We start from the raw sequence: 16216 nt of genomic DNA, 5'->3' as shown, positions 1-16216 counted from the left end.
CTACTGGACATCGATAGCGGGAGCATTATCCAGCAATCGATCTGTGTCGATAGACGATCTATGGCTGAGCCATAATAGAGGCGGATGACTTCTGATACTGTATGGTATAGCAAAATGCCACGATATCTAGGGAGGTCATCTCACCACTGCAAGGGGAAGTCCAACGTGAAAGGGAGGGTAGCATCCGTCAAGGGGAAGACCTCCGATTTGGTCCAGTTGATAATGAGACCAGAAAAGACTCCAAACCGGATCACCTCTCGAATTATTGGAGAGAGATTTGTAACAGGCTTGCGTACAAATAAGAGAATGTCTCTGCATATAGAGAGGCCAGGAGGGGTCCCAGATGGAAACGAAGTCCCTGCTGGAGATGGCGCCATTGAAGATATGTTGAACCAGAGCGTCCATTGCAATGATGAGTAGAAGGGGCAAAAGTGGACATCCCTGCCTGGTGCCTCACGACAAGGGGAATTGATCTGTGAGTTCTCCATTAACACAGAGCCACGCCACAAGGTTAGTGTAAAGGAGGCAGTCGAGAGTACAGAAATTACGAAGGAAGCCCAATTTGTTGTGCATTGCGTAGAAGAAAGGCCACTCCAGGGATTCAAACGCCTTTTCGGCATCCAACAATATCACAGCTACAGAGAGGTCAGGGTCAATTTGGTTAATGACTGCAAATGTCGTACGCAAATCTACGGAGATCGATCGATTTTGAACAAAACCCCTCTGAAGGGGGGAGATGATTTGATCAATTATAAGCGATATCCGCGTCACGAGCTTTTTAGCCAATATCTTATAGTCTTGATTGAACAGAGACTGGGGCCTATAGAGGGCACCCCTATCAGGCGATTTGCCTGGTTTAAGTAGCAGGGATATTATAGTTTTGCGAATAGTGCGAGGGAACACCCCTGAGTCCAGTGCTTCCCCCATAGACCTCCAGGTGATGCGGGACTAGTGTGGCTTCATACTTTTTATAACATATGCCCGTAAGTCCGTTCGTGCCGGGGGCACGGAAGCCATCCAGATTTTCTATGGCTTGGGATACCTCATCGGCGCTAATAGGCGAGGCCAGAAATTGCTGCTGGCCTTCTTCAATCCACACCATTGCCACCTCTGCTAAGTAGTCTGAAAGGGTAGTGTTGATTGGTGGGGAGTATGTAGTGTATAAGCGAGTGTTGTAGAGCAAAAAGATCGAGAGGATATACGCGCCTTGAGTGACATGAGTGGCATTGTCTAATTGCAGTAGAGTGATGTACGCGGTCTGTTGTTGGGGACCAAGTAGTCTGGCCAGGGTCCATCCCGGTCTCTCCCCTTCCCCATATACCCAAGCTTGTGCATATTTTCCCCGGAAAGCGGTCCCACGAGAGACAAGTCCTTGTAATTCTGAGTTGATCTGGAAATATTTGATGATCGCTTCTCGTATCTCACTTTTGAAGACAGTGTCAAGTAGAGCATCAGTTGGAAAACGCCATCATCTGTATGGGTGTGCTATACTGGGTAAGGTCAAGGATAACAGTACCGGTGAGTGGTTTGAGAACGTGCAGGGTAAGTAGTCTGTTGACTGTATATTAATCAAGAGATACGGGGTTAAGTACCAGTGGTCTATACAAGACCACGTACCATGTGGTGCTTAGTAAAAGGAGAAGTTTGTGTCAATGGGGTGTTGGTGCCAAAAAGCATCAGCCAACAATTGGGTCCGCAGCAGGGCCTCAAGCTCCTATAAGGAATGTGGTTTGGTGATGTGGCCTGCGCCTGAAGTGTCAGAAGTGGGTTGCAGGGTGAGGTTGAAATCACCTCCTAATATGATGGAGTTGACAGGAATGCCAGAGATGTGTGTGGATATGTTGGTGAAGAAGATGGTCACATCTACGTTAGGGGCGTAGACATTAATTATGAGTATCCGCTTCGCTCCCAAACTCCCCGCCACTAATAAATATCTCCCCTCAGGCTCCTTGATTACTATGTGGGTTGTAAAGGGTAATGCTTTGTGGATCAGGATACAGACTCCGCGAGAATAGGTACTGCAACTGGAAAGAAATCTATTTGTGCCCCAAGTTGCCGCAAAACGATTGTCGGAGAGTGGAGCGTAGTGGGTTTCCTGTAGCAGGACTATATGTATTTTGTGCCTGGCTAGATAGACTAAGACCTGTCTCCCCTTGCAAGGGTTCAACAGACCCCTCACATTCCCGTCATGCATCGCAGCAATAGGGCCTCCCACCCCACCCCCACCCCCTCCCCCCACTCGATCTCGCTACAGCAGATGTGATAGCTTGAAAATAAAAACATCTATGTGTGTGGTGCTAGGAAGCCAGCCTGTGCGTGTGTTAATGTCCTGCATAATATAAACAACCCATAAAACATCCCACCACCCCCTCTCATATCGGATAACCACCCAACCTGTATCCGGTGAATCCCAATATCCCACAATCAACAAAGTAGGAGATCTCCTAGAGGGGAGGCAGCGCCCAGTGTGGGCCACTTAGGTCAACATCAGTCATGTGTAAATTATATGTAACTGCAATTGAAAAGAGGAGGAACAAAAAATTTAGGCAAATAAAGGATATACCATCCCAGCAATCCCTAAACGGCGATGAGTAGAAGCACAATGGCTACTTTCGCGTAGGTTTAAAGTTCACTGTTCTGTCTTTATACATAGTATTGAAGAGTGAAGAGTTATTTCCCAGGGGGTGTGTTCGTGCTTAATTTGTGGTGTTTTCAGAAGTCTGCAGCTTCTGTGGGTGTTTTAAAAATGTGGATTTTACTGTCGACTTGAACTCGAATGCGCGCTGGGTACAGCATGGCATAATGAATGTTTGCTCCTTTCAGAGCTCGTTTAATGTCTTGAAATTTGCATCAGGTTTCCAGAACTACTGGTGTAAAGTCCTGATAGAACGACAGCAAAATCCCCTGGAACTATAGATTCTCCACTTCTCTGGCTTTGCGCAGTACAGCGTCCCTGTCACGATAGTTAAGCAGTCATGCTATAATGAGGCGTGTAGGGGCACTGGGGCCAGATCTGGGGGCAAGCGCCTGTGGACTCGACCGACCGCGAATGTCGTGGAGAAACAGTCCCTTCTGAACAGTTCTACAAGCTCTGCTCCACGTATGCATCCATATGGCCTGTGTTGGTGGATTTGGCCACGCCAGCTATCCGGAGGTTTTTGCTGCGCGATGTTGCCTCGATGTATTCTGCCTTGGATGCCGTCGTTTTTAAGAGGCGCTCAATGTGATCTTGGTGCTTGGCCATGGCCGAAAGCGTATCCTCCACGTCAGAGATCCGCTTTTCTGCTGTGTCAATGCAGACCACATGTTGTTCCAATAAACAAAGTAATAATGGTTCTGTCGGAAAGAAATACCCACTGTTTTAGTATTTCAATGTTTCCTCTCTTCAGTCTCGTACCTAACCAGGATATCAAGACAGGTGTACTAATACATTCACAAACAAAACACACTGACCAAAAAGAAAAATGAAAGCAAATTTTACTCAAATACTTTCACATGTGAAAACAAAATACTTCAATCACTGTCTCTAACAACCATTTAAAACATATGTGGCACGAAAACTTTGTGCTAGAGTAATACTAAAAACAACAAGTAAAATGTGTTACTTCATAAACTTTTGGGTTAAACAACTATACATATACAATCATCCTGTAGACACATCAATTAAATCTTGGATCCTACAGGATTTTGAATAGTTTGTCCACGCCAAAGGAGAGGATTGCGTCGACGTTTCGACCCTAGGGGGGGCGATGCGGTGTTTTCACACATCAGGGGCGGGTCTTCATCAGGACGGTATATATATATGGGACAGCCTCTTGCAGACCTAGCTCCGCATGGAGTCCTGGTCTGTTCCTGAATCGTATTGTCGGTCCGTCTTAATCAGGCCGGCTAGATGTTGAATACACCTCTGTATTGATTTAGTCTATACAGATGGTTGTAAACTTGCTCCTTTGTATTTCTATCACGCGCGGGTCGCCTCCTTCACTTTCCGTTCATGCTGACATCATCACATGTTGTTCCAGGCGGCCGTGCATGGTTTCAAGATGAGTCGCCAGACCGTCGAAATGCTTGTCTATGGCCCTGAAGCTGTTACGTAGCATTGCCATTATGGCCACCGCGCCCTCCACAGGGGGGTGTTCCGAGTCTGGGGGATCTCAGCAATGAGGCAGAGCTAGGCAGTTTTTCCAGCGCGGCCACTCAGGAGCTATAAGATTAAGCCACCATCTTGGTGCTTGGTCAGGCCACGCCCCCCTCGCTAGTGAGTGTCTTGTAATAAATACCTATATTTATAAATATACTGTGTGGTTCTTTTTCACTTAATCTATATCAATAAGATTTAGTTCTGGTAAAACAATCTATGTTACACAGCTACACTTAGAAAGCTTTCTAAGTTTGTCTAAGACCACTAAAATTACCATAAGGGTTGTCTGGATTAGTGCAGGGTGCTACAGTTATCTAAGGGGGCACCATATACTAAGCCAGTCTCTTACAGCACTGCTCATTTTCCCTGTGAAGTACCAACCTCCAAGATGTTAAAAGGAGAGGCACATTATGTATGTCTTGATAAAGATGGTCATTATTCTTCGAACACGTCGATGCCTGGGATAAATGAAATCCAGGGTACCAACCAGCCATTGTGATAAAAACACTTGGATGCATACACGTCTGGCATTTGAGGTTTTTTTCACCTGGGTTAGTCTACGAACCACTAATAAGTGTACTGTTGTATTTGCTGTCTGTCTCTCTTCATTTGTTTTATCCTTCTGTTAGACTATATTTATAATTGTTTTTAACACATGAATATAGTTTATGTACTATTTGTAGGATCCATATATGTGATATAATAATTGTTTTTGATACTTGAAGAATTTTTGCATTTCCCTTTTGACTAATTGATATGCAGTCTATGAAATACATGAAATTGTATAATGTTATATGTTTTTGGTAATATGAAGATTTATGAATCCTGTAAGATTAACAATTTTTCAATGGTTCTAACATTTTTTAAATAAAATATAGGTGGCATACCATTATTAGTCAGTGGTTGTCTCGTGGCATTGCAAATTTAGGCATATGTTTTTTGTATGATTGATATGAATGTTTTCTGGTACATTTGAGATGATTGGTTGAACAATTATTTTATTTGGTTACAAAAGGATATTTATGTTATGTTAACACATATTTATAAAGCGCACAGCTACTCCCTGGAGTGTCCCGGCGCTAAAACACAGCTAAATATTAGTAACGCCCTGTACTTTTGGTACATGGGGCTTCTCTCTCTTTATTGAGTGGGCTTGGAAGAGGACGTCTCTACGAGCAGGGCTCAGCAGGCACATTCCTTTCCTTCACAAGCCAAAGCAGCAGCAGATGCAGTTCTATTTCCCTGCAGCCTCTTCTTTGCTTGTTCTAGGGTCAGCAAGACAGTCCTTTTTCAGTCCTCTTTTTCCAGTCAAGCGAGATCTGCGTTCAGGGTGCCAGGGGGTCCATTTCATGCTCAGAAAGAACCTTAAGGGAAGTTGCGCCCACTAGCCAGTGGAGTATCAGGATCTCTCCCACCTGATGACAACTACCTGTGAAATGTGTCATGTAGCGTTTTCAGAGTACTCTATTCGGCCCACTCTCAAGATGGCAGAGCCCCTTTCTTGGTTTGTGTAGCTCTGTAGCCCACACCTGTGGGCTACCTGTGGACTACACGTCCATGGAAACACAGTTTGGCCAGTGCTTCCCCTTCTCTGTTCCCGACACATCTCCCCATGCAGGCAGAAGCTGTCTCATTGTCAATTTCTGGAAATTGCCACTTGAAATCTTGGGCAACAGTGTGACAACTTTCTAAAATTTGCATGTGGCAACCAGATACATTAATTTCGACTGGAGAATATTCTAAGATGAGGAATCAGCAGTTCGATAGTGACTGTACCATAATAAGTGTTACCGAAAGTAAGCAACTTGTTCTTCTGGTTAAGTGGATTTTGAAGACTTTGCGGCTCCTAAGCAGATTCATTTTATTGACCTGTCTTTGTGCATACATTTCCAGTCTGCTGGGCCTTGTGCATGTCTTCCAGTAGATCACGTATCTCTTCCTGACAGGTACAGTCCTCCTCCATTGCTGGCAGGTATGTCTTCCAGCTTTCCATGTCGCACTTGTGATGAAGATCAAAGTCCCCACTATTGTGACCTCAACCGATATTTACTGAATAGGGACAGAAAGCCAACCCATCAAAAGGGGTACAATTTTAATGATCTGTGTCACTTAACTGAAATAATTTTGCAACTACTGGCTGATCCCGGATAGTGCCTGTTGAGGTGGCAAAAGTCGTACTCCCTCAAAGTAGGAGTTGGGGGACCACTTTGGTTATCCCATGGAACTGGGAACACACCCCAGATATCACCAGAAGCCAAAAGGACATGGAGAACCACCAAAGGGCTTGTGTGGTTGTCATAGTTGCTGGAAGAAAGAAAAAAGGTCGGTCCTCAGAAATTTGCAACAGCAGTTAGGCGCAGCTTCCTAGAACCATGGAGGGGGGCGTCTGTCCTAAGAAGGTGCATTTGAGGATCCTTTCAAGTAAAAGATAGCTGGCTCTACTTGCATAATCAAAACCAGCTCCATCTCTGATAGGCATTGTCAGCTAGAAACTGTCATTTTCTTGCTTTATTATCATTTGTTAACTTTCAAATAATATCTTAACTTTTCCACATTCTGTACCGAACAAAACTGAATGTAAATAATGCATATATTTACAATTCTTTTAATTAAAGCCAAACTTCAAAATGTTGCTATTCTTTGTGGTAGATTAAATAATATATTGGATATTATACATAAATTCATGTCAGTGATTATCTCACTATTGTGCCTTTTACTTTTAGCCCTACTGTTCCAGATACAACCTTCATAGCTTTGGGTCCTCAGCAGACTAAAGTCACTGAACAGAGGCAACTGGCAACCTGTATTTTATGTCAAGAAGAACAAGAATATAACGCAGACAACAAGGCTATGGTTTTAGCAGCATTTGTTCAGAGATCAACTGTGATGTCTAAGAACAGAAGTAAAGTTATTCAGGATCCCGGTAAGAAGAGCCCCAGTGGGCAGTTGAAATTCATGTTTTTAAAATTTTATTTTATGGGGATTTTTCTAATAATGTACCATTTGTGTTAGGTATTCTGATACAAACTTCCCAATATTACATACATCATTTAAGTCACAACCTCTATACTAAAAAAAATACAAATAAACATTTAGGTCATTTTTTTAAAACACATATGTTATGTTACATTTTGTTTCATTTTAAAGACTGCTGGGTGTTCTTCTTTTTTTTTTTTTATTGGTTATTGAGGAAAATCACAGTAGTACAGTACATGATTGAACAACACATTGCATAATGTCATCAAGAAATTACAAGTCAACAGCAGTCAATAGCCTTCAAGACACATCTACCATCAATCTCTCCTGTCTGCGCATTTCCATTTCTACCATGGGTGACACACATATATCTCCCCTATGTTTGTTCCATTGGGACCACTTCCTATCCCATTTCTTAGGGCACCTCCTTGCCTTATAGACCTCCGTCTCTGCCAGCATACACCGGTCCATTTCTTTGCCCCACAAGGTGTCACGAGGCAGGGTTTTGTCCCTCAACCCTATGCCACCTCTCTCTTCACCATTCGTACCCCAATGTAGTGAACTGTTGTTCGATTTCCGTTCAGTCCGTGGCCAACCAAATGTTTAGTAGTCCGAATTGTGGGGTTAGAATTATTTATTTTCCTACTGCAGTGAACATATACATTGTGGCTCCCTCCCAGAGGGGGCGTACCTTGGGGCAAGTCCACAAGGTGTGGTAAAACATTGCTTGCACACCCTTCCACATCTATCGTCAGGTTTAGCCCCTATTTTTGCCCAAACTGTCTCCGTTATGTATGAGCGGTGAAGTATTCTAAGTTGGATCACTGCTGGGCGTTCTTGACACTAAAACTTACTCAAACAATACATTGAGTAGATATCAGCAAAAATCTTACCAAATGGCACACTGCCCATTGTTATTACTTCTTTGGGACAATTGTCCTGAAGTTTCTGTTTCATTGTGTCAATGATGCAAGGTAATCAACTTTTGTCACCACGTGCTGCAATCACAGTCTTTGCCAAATGACTTATCATGGCTCTCGGTGCAAGGACACAAGGATGCTGGAGCCTTTCCAAAAACAAATTTGCATGTGGAGTAGTCTTATGTGTCAAAGAATGCAGCAGGCTAACTAATGAAAATATTTTGTAAGGAATCCGAGCAGATTCTGCAGCGGGAGGGAATCTGCAGCATTGTCTGAGATGAGACCAACCTCTGTCAAGGTGCTATATGGTTGTCACTTCACACTACTGCTTTCATGGTTTTTGTGGACAAGGACTTAAGGGAAAAAGTGTATACATTATAACAGTGGCCCCCAACGTCTCACTTGGAAGTATGTGTTGCGCCCTTCTCCCTTATATGTTGCTCTCAAGATGTGTGACCCTCTGTATATATTTTTTTGTCCCTGCTACTCTGCGTGCACATTTATTTTCTATTGATGAGAGAGATCTCGTGATTTGTTGTTCCCTGGCCAGCTACCCCTGACATCTGTGCCCCAGATGGAACTAATGGCGCCGGGAAACCTCCGGGTAGCTGCGCGCCCTATACATTTAATTTAATAATAATAATAATAATAATAATAATGTTTATATGTATTACATGTATTACTAGATTCAATGGTCTATCCCAGCCTTTATTAAAAATACATTTGTACTTTATGCATTGTCTGACCAAAGCACAAAGGCACAAAGGCCCCGTGATCCTAGGTTCTGAGGTAGTGAAGCTGGATCTGCTTTAATTGTGTATTGACATCTCTGAAAAGCTGATGCCCCAAATGAGTCAAGAGCAGACAGAAACATCAAGGAGCTGCTGATGACTGGAGAATCTGGGGAAGGGCCGCGGGATAAAGACCATCAGAATATGTCTACTGCTTCTGCCTTCTGATGGCTAGTTCTAACCACAGATTCCTCACCTTAGAATACACCCAGGCCACAGACAGGTTCTGAAACTTTTTCCTGTAGTATTCCTGTGCCTTGCTAGGTGGCCAGACACTGGCTCCATGCAAGACCAGAAGTGACAGACTGAAGGCACATAGAAGTGCCACCGACACTCTGACATCAGTTCCGTTCTTCCTGCGCTTTCTGATGGGATCCAGAGATCCGGTCACACATTTTTCAGCCTTCAGGCAACTCCTAAAACAAAATCCAGTGTGCCAGGGAATGATGTCCTCTCCTCAAACTAGAGGTTTCAAACCATGTTGTGTCTATAGAAAATAGATGTCTGTCACAGATCTGCAGGAGGTGTGTCTATGATGTTATGGCTGAGGACATGATTCAAAGCTGAGTGATAAGTATATACTCATGCACCAGAAGATGATCCAGGTTCCAGAAGCACAATAAGTAGTAGCCACAGCCCTTGCATAAGTCCTGCTGCAGATCACAGGCACAGACTTGGTCCCACTCCTGGCGCCATTCCTGCAAGTGTTTCACTAAGCGGTCAAAGTCTTCCAGTAAGTCCAAAAAACCCAGCAGAAGCACAAAAATGCAAAGCCGAAATTGACTACATCCCACCACTCTGTATACAAAGAGAACCGCAAGTGGCAGTCTGTCTCCCTTGAGGTCCACAGTCACAGAGACGACTCCCCAACTGATCTGGGTGCATTCCAATTTTTTCTTGGCTCATCAGCAGTGCCACAGCAGATCGAGGTCTTCAAGGAGGTCCGTGTGCAGATTTTCTGCACACTTCCGGCCTTTGGGGCCCAGGGAAACGTAGGGCCTTCTGTCCGGTTCCTCCAGGTTGATTCCATCTGCAGTGCCATCTGTTACCTTAGGACTCTTTTCAGATCTGAGATCTGATGTATCTACATCTACTCAGGCATGGGGCCTTCACTGGCCGTTCTTCATCTACAGCAGTACCAACTCCACTGTTGCAGCAGGTGATGATACTGGTGCCTTACACTGAACTGACTTCAACCCGATATCTATTGATGTTGCACTTCAAAATTACTATAGTGTAACCGGTCATCATACAGCCTGACTCCAGTGCCTATACCATGTAAACACACAAGCATAGGCTCCATTGTTTTCTTTGGCTCTGACTCTGAACAAGGTACACCTCCAGAGGGAGAGGATGAGGAGGGGAATAGTGATGTACCCCCTTATTATTACATTGACAGATTTTGCGTGAATTTACAAGAAACCAGAGGGCTTGATACCTCCCCTGATACAGCCTTGGACTCCCCAAATGAGCTGCCAACACAAAAACACATCCTTTGCAGTAGTGCCCTGAAAGGCAGCTATAGTCCTGGAATTGTGACTGCCTTCAGTTTGAGACCAAGACTGATGTTCTTACAGATATGGTACAGCCTGGAGCAGCTGCATCTGACATGAGGCCCTGACTGATGCAGTTAGTCAAAGCCCTGTTCTTGCTTCCCGAAACTAGGTAGGTGTCCAGGCATCACATACCGGTGCCTGACAATCCTGATTTTCTCACTAACACTGTATCGCAGAGAGCCTGGTGATTCAGGCTTCGACCAGCAAGATGAACTCTATTTTATTCCCCTAGACTCCTCTGGAATCTGACATTCCATTACTGACTGCTCAAACTTAATTGGTCCAGCGTCAGGCCCCTCTCTCTTCCATCCCAAGAGCTCATGGTGGTAACTGGCATTTCACTACTGGATTCAGGGGCCATCTGGAGGATGGTCTCCGGTGGGAGCCAGGCTCCATTTCAATCTGACAGAGTGTCAGGCCATTCGTCTGGTTCAGAAGGCCTTACTGACGTTCATCAAGGGGATGCTGGTGCAAGTTCCCATGGACAACTCAACTGCCATGTAGTATTACAACAAGCATGATGGAGTGGGGTCCTTGGTCCTGTGCCAGGAGCCTCCCTGCCGATGAAGTTGGTTGGAGCGTCCGGGCATTTTCCTGATCAAAAACAACCTGGTGAGATACCAGTGTGGACAAACTAAGCAGCTGGTGCCTGGCATCTACAATCTGAGATGGCACGGAGCATTATTCAACAGTGGAGAGAACCCTAGGTATATCTTTTCACCACAGTCGAGCATACACAGTTTCTGAGGAATTCATTTTAATTGCAGATTGCACACCTCTAGAATATCCCCATGCGCCGTACTGGATCGGGTAGAATTTTAGCTCCTGTGTGCCAGTAAGTGGCGTCATGCGGCTCTGTGTCAAGTCCTCTCCACCCTGAAAGTGACTGCTAGAGCTACAAAAGTGCCACCCAGGCACGCTGACATTACTACCTTTTTTTAGCTTCTTGGTGTATGAATCCAGAACTAGTTCCTAACTTTATCGGATAGACACTTAGCCGTAGATTCCTTACCTTTGAATATCCCCAGGTGTCAGACTGGATCCAGCAAGTTTTTGAGCAGTACCCTAGCGCCCGTAGGTGACCGTGTTTGGCTCCACATTGGTGTCATTTGTGTCCGGAGTGATTTGCGCAGTATCTATATAGGCACCACCTCTGTGCGCTGACGTCAGTTCTTACTTTTTCTTGCCAGATAGTGCTGATTCAGATTGGGCTACCCCTCAGTCTCTTATTGTCTGGCCTTTTTTGACTTCTTGATGACCTTTTTTGTGAGATTTCATCGCCTGGTGTGAGGATATCACCCAAGAAATTGGACAGGTTTCAAACCATGTGGAGCCTGTCATAGACAAGTTTTAGTCGCATGTGGTTTGTTTATGGTGCCTGGAGCCTGAACACAACTCTCCAAGGCATGTGAGAACTGCTGTGCCATGCACCCAAAGGTGCTGGGGGAGCAATCCCTCAAGCTCCTTGTTGCCCAATGTCGGTCGACTTCAAGATCTCGAGATCCTATTCTCATGGTAGACCCAGGACTGTTCGCAGAGCCCCTCCTGACATTTCTCATCACACTTGAAGTCGTCAAGGAAGGCTGGCAAGTCCCACAGAACCAAGAATTCGAAGACGGTGAAACACTTTTCGGCTTCCTTGCGTCCATCAGTCATCCAACGAAAAGAGGGAGCTTCGGAACCCCAGGCCTCGTGAATAGTCGGGTCCTGAATCTGGGTCCACTTTGCACTTTCAAGATTTTCCAGGAGCAACCCCCTGCTGCTAAAGTTATTTTATAAGGTAATGTTCCTCATCTTTGGCGGCTCAGCCCCTCTGGAGTACCTCTGGGCCCCATGGGCATGGGAGGGGCCCCTACCAGGACCACGCTGGCGGTTTCGCCCTCTGCACCAGTTGATCAACAAAGATCCCTAGCTGGATCCAGAGCAGTGCTGCCAGTGAGACCGAGACCTTGCTTGGGAACTGTCCCAATACTGACGCTGCAGACATCCCCATAATCATTCCCGACTCCGACAGGGAGCCGATGAGAGTTGTCCAACATGTCGTACGGCGAGGACATCCTTACCAGGACAGAACCAGTTCTTTAATTGATGGATAGACCTGGTGAGGGGAAAATTTGGAAGGGGTCTTTGCACCCCTATGGGCAAGATCCAGTTGAGGAGGACAACTGCTATCAGGATCTGGGCGAGGACAGTGGGTTGGACACCTGACCTGTCACTGGCCTGGTTTCCTCTCCTACTGTGTCTATGGAGGAGGGAGCCTCTTTTGCTATGGTGGTGTGCAGGGCGTCTGAGGTCCTTGACCATAACCTACCCTTAGTGGCATTCAAGACTAACTTCTTGGCAGAGGTGCTTCAGCTGGGGTTCACCCCCTAAGAATCTTTACTCCAGTTCAATGACGTGATTACAGACATCCTACTTAGGGCCTGGTCCAAGCCCTGCTCAGGGGCTCCCGTGATTAGGACGATGTTTTGCCATCACCCCTCTTCTGGGGATCCCAGTTTCCTGACCCTGCACACCACCCAGGAGAGCTTGGTGGTCCAAGCCTCCTCATCACGCATTCACCCTGGTGCGTGCCCTACCACTCCTCCAGATACGAAATCCAAGAGACTGTTCTCCACCAACCTGGCACTCTGGCCGGCGAACACCGCCTACCAAGGACAGCAGGGCTAAGGCCTGGTCCTTGGGCTTGTCTATAGCTCCTCGTCAACCCGAATTTGCCTTCCACCCCTTTTTGCGTATGGATGGTGTCTCTGCACCCATACCCTTGCAGCTACAGCAGCCAGAAGACTTTGCAGCCTTTTCGTGGCAGAGGTTGTTGGTTCTATAGACAACATGGGACAGGTGGCCAGCTGTCAGGTCAAACCCCCCGCCCCTCTTTCCCTCGGCAGCCACTGCCACCAAGCCTCTTTAGTCGTCCCTCAGACCATCATGGGCACTCAGTGGGAGCAGACAGCATACACCATCACCTCCCCCCACTGGTGGTCAGTAACATCACACCATTGGAAACAACAGACCGTTCAAAGTGGCTGCTCCCTCTCCTTTATGACAGCTCCACCACCCATACCACCCACTTACAATCGGCTTACGGAGGGCCATCTCTCCTTTCTCCATCAAGAAGTGCAGGCTCTCTTGGCCAAGGGAGCAATTGAGAGGTTCGCTGCATCAGAAGTAAGTTGTGGTTGATATTCCCGCTACTCTCTGATGCCAAAGAAGGTTGGGGGCCTTCGCCTTATCCTACATCTGCGTCTTCTCAACCTCCTCTTCAAGAAGGAGGAATTTAAAATGCTGACGCTCGCTAAAGTTTTGTCTGCCCTAGATCCGGTAAACTGGATGATTGCATTGGACTTGCAACATGCTTATTTCCACATCCCTGTCCTGCCGGTCACGATGGGTCACAAGCACTTCAGTTTGCTGTTCTACTTATCGGCCTTACCAACACCCCTCGGGTGTTCACCAAAGTGATGGCCGTGATTGGAGCTCATCAGCGGAGGTTGGGATTTCAGTATTCCCCTACCTCAACAACTGGTTGCTGAATGGGGGCTCGTCCCAGGCAGTTGTCACCTGTCGTCCGATTACGGTGAACCTCGTGCAATCGTGGAGGTTTGCTATCAACTTGCAGAAGTCACACCTGACTCCCTATCCGATGCTCTCTTTCATCAGAGCTGTTCTGAACACAGTTTTGGGCCTATCGTCTTGAGCAGGGAGTCCAGGATATTCAGACTTTGATACTAATGTTTTAGCCTTCATTTGGTGAGACTGACTCTGAGGCGGTTGGGCCTCATGGCCTCCTGCCGGCAGAGCATCCGGGGAATCTCTCTAACATGGTCCAGATGTCAGAGGGAACTACAAAAGACCTGAAGCGGTGGCTAACGAACCAGGAGTGGGGTCATTGACAGACTCCTCTCCCTTCCCCAACTTAAGTTGACTGTAATAACAGATGCGTCACTTCTGGACTGTTGTGGCCATCTGTGAGAGGTGGAGATCAATGGACTCTGGTCTTCACCGGAGTACGAGCTTCACATAAACCTGTTAGAACTTCAGGCGATTCACTTTGCATTAAAAACCTTTCTTCCTTCAGTCAAAGGTAGGTTGGTGCAAGTGCAGGTGTTCACAGACAACACAACCACCATGTGGTACTGCAACAAACAGGGTGGAGTGGGGTTGTGGCCCCTATGTCAACGGGCTCTGTGCATCTGAATATGGCTGGAACATCATTGCATTTCCCTGATGGTGCAGCATCTGGCAGACAAATAGTGTCTCCACCCGGAAGTGGTGCAAGGGCTCTTTTCGCCAAGGTTGTTTGCCACCGCTGAGAAGGCGCAAAAGTTTTCAAGGCGACTTGCCTGGAGACTCTTTTTGTCTCGAGTGGAGCACCGGCCTCCTGTTTGCCTTTCTGCCAATACCGCTCCTGCTCAGAAGATCAGAAACGACTTCGCTCAATTCATTCTTGTGGCTCTGGATTGGACACGGAGAATCTGATGTCCCGTGCTCTTGAGCATGACCATGGGTCCTTCATCAGGCTGCCGTCTTGGGGGGATCTTCTGTCACAGGAGCAGGGCCAGGGTTCTGCACCCGAACCTCCGCACCCTTCACCTGCATGCATGGAGATTAGGTGTTGACAGTTTATTGCTATCGACCTTCCTCTACAAAGTCTGTGATGTTACTCTAGCACAGTGGTTCCCAATGTGTGCGCCGTGGCTCCCTGGGGAGCAGTCAAACATATGCTGGGGAGTCACGCACCAAGTACTTTAATTCATGTAATTTTGAAGGGTTTGTTGGCTTAAATTTAGCTATTTAAACTTAAACGCAAGATGTCGATGATTTGTATGTGACATGCCTACAGCTGGAAACGATTTATTTGGATCCTCACGTTCCAACACTCCCAAAGTAAGCCGAAGACGCCTGATTAATTTTGCTAGACTCGGTGATAGTTTATTTTTTTTCTAAATGCATTTGACACCATTGCAAGTTACCAGGAAATGTACAGTTGTACTGTCTCTCAATTTACTAAGTGATACTAGGTAGTATATGTGTACCTGAACCATGGCTACCTCCAGTACACATTGTTTTCAGTACACACACATTTCCAGACAGGCCAGCTCTCTCTTTGAGCACAGGGAGGTAAAACACCATATATTGACCCATTGCAGGCCAAACTGGTGGATGTATTACTGTTTGTTCTATATCTGAAAGAGACAGTTCGTTATAGATTCCTTACCTTAGAATTACCCCCAGGTGCAGACTGGATCTGGAGAATTTTTTCTTAGCAGTAACCCTGCACGTAGGTAGGTGGCATTGGTAGACTCCGCATCCGGCAGCGGCGTTGTGGTCAACAAAAGTATTGCAATTTGGAAAAGCTGACAAAGCAACCAGTCATAAAGTGGGGGCATTTTTAAAACCCACAGAGGGATTACAGCATGCCTCGCAGAGCATCGCATTCTCAGTGCCTTTAGACTTTACCTAAAAAGGTGCAGTTTCCTACAGAATCTACATACTGGTTGTTACAGTCCCCTGTAGGGCAGGGCTCTGGTCTAAGGGCACAGGCATGTGTATGAAAGAAACTGGCTTCAACTCGCATGGGTGGTGCCTATATGGGACTCTGTTCATCACTTCTGGAACGGAATGGAATCGGTGCAGAACCGCATGGCACCTCGTATCGACGTGCAAGAACACTGCTTTTTAGGTCTTGAAAGAGACAGCGCAAGATGCGCTGTCTCTTGGAGACATTGAGTAAGTCGCTTTTAAAAGTGCCACCATAGGCTTTTCCTGGCCTCAAGCATGCGTTCACGAGCGCGTGCACGCGCGCAGCATCAGTCTTTCCTCCATCTCACC

General features: G+C 46.3%; 1 protein-coding gene across 3 annotated transcripts in view; it reads left to right on the top strand.

The window, feature by feature from the left end:
- The window catches only part of UBR2 (ubiquitin protein ligase E3 component n-recognin 2), a 1804160-nt gene that overhangs the window by 1132237 nt on the left and 655707 nt on the right, over positions 1 to 16216 (top strand). For all 3 annotated transcript variants that reach the window (XM_086927821.1, XM_086927820.1, XM_086927822.1), the window contains one exon: positions 6865 to 7064. In XM_086927821.1, the coding sequence (XP_086783947.1) occupies positions 6865 to 7064 (200 nt within the window). The remainder of the gene's footprint in view (positions 1 to 6864; positions 7065 to 16216) is intronic.

The sequence above is a fragment of the Lissotriton vulgaris genome, chromosome 6 (genome assembly GCF_964263255.1).
Source record: "Lissotriton vulgaris chromosome 6, aLisVul1.2, whole genome shotgun sequence".
Taxonomy (NCBI): Eukaryota; Metazoa; Chordata; class Amphibia; order Caudata; family Salamandridae; genus Lissotriton; species Lissotriton vulgaris.
Note: the sequence above shows the minus strand (reverse complement) of the source record. Positions and strands in the feature narration are given on the sequence as shown.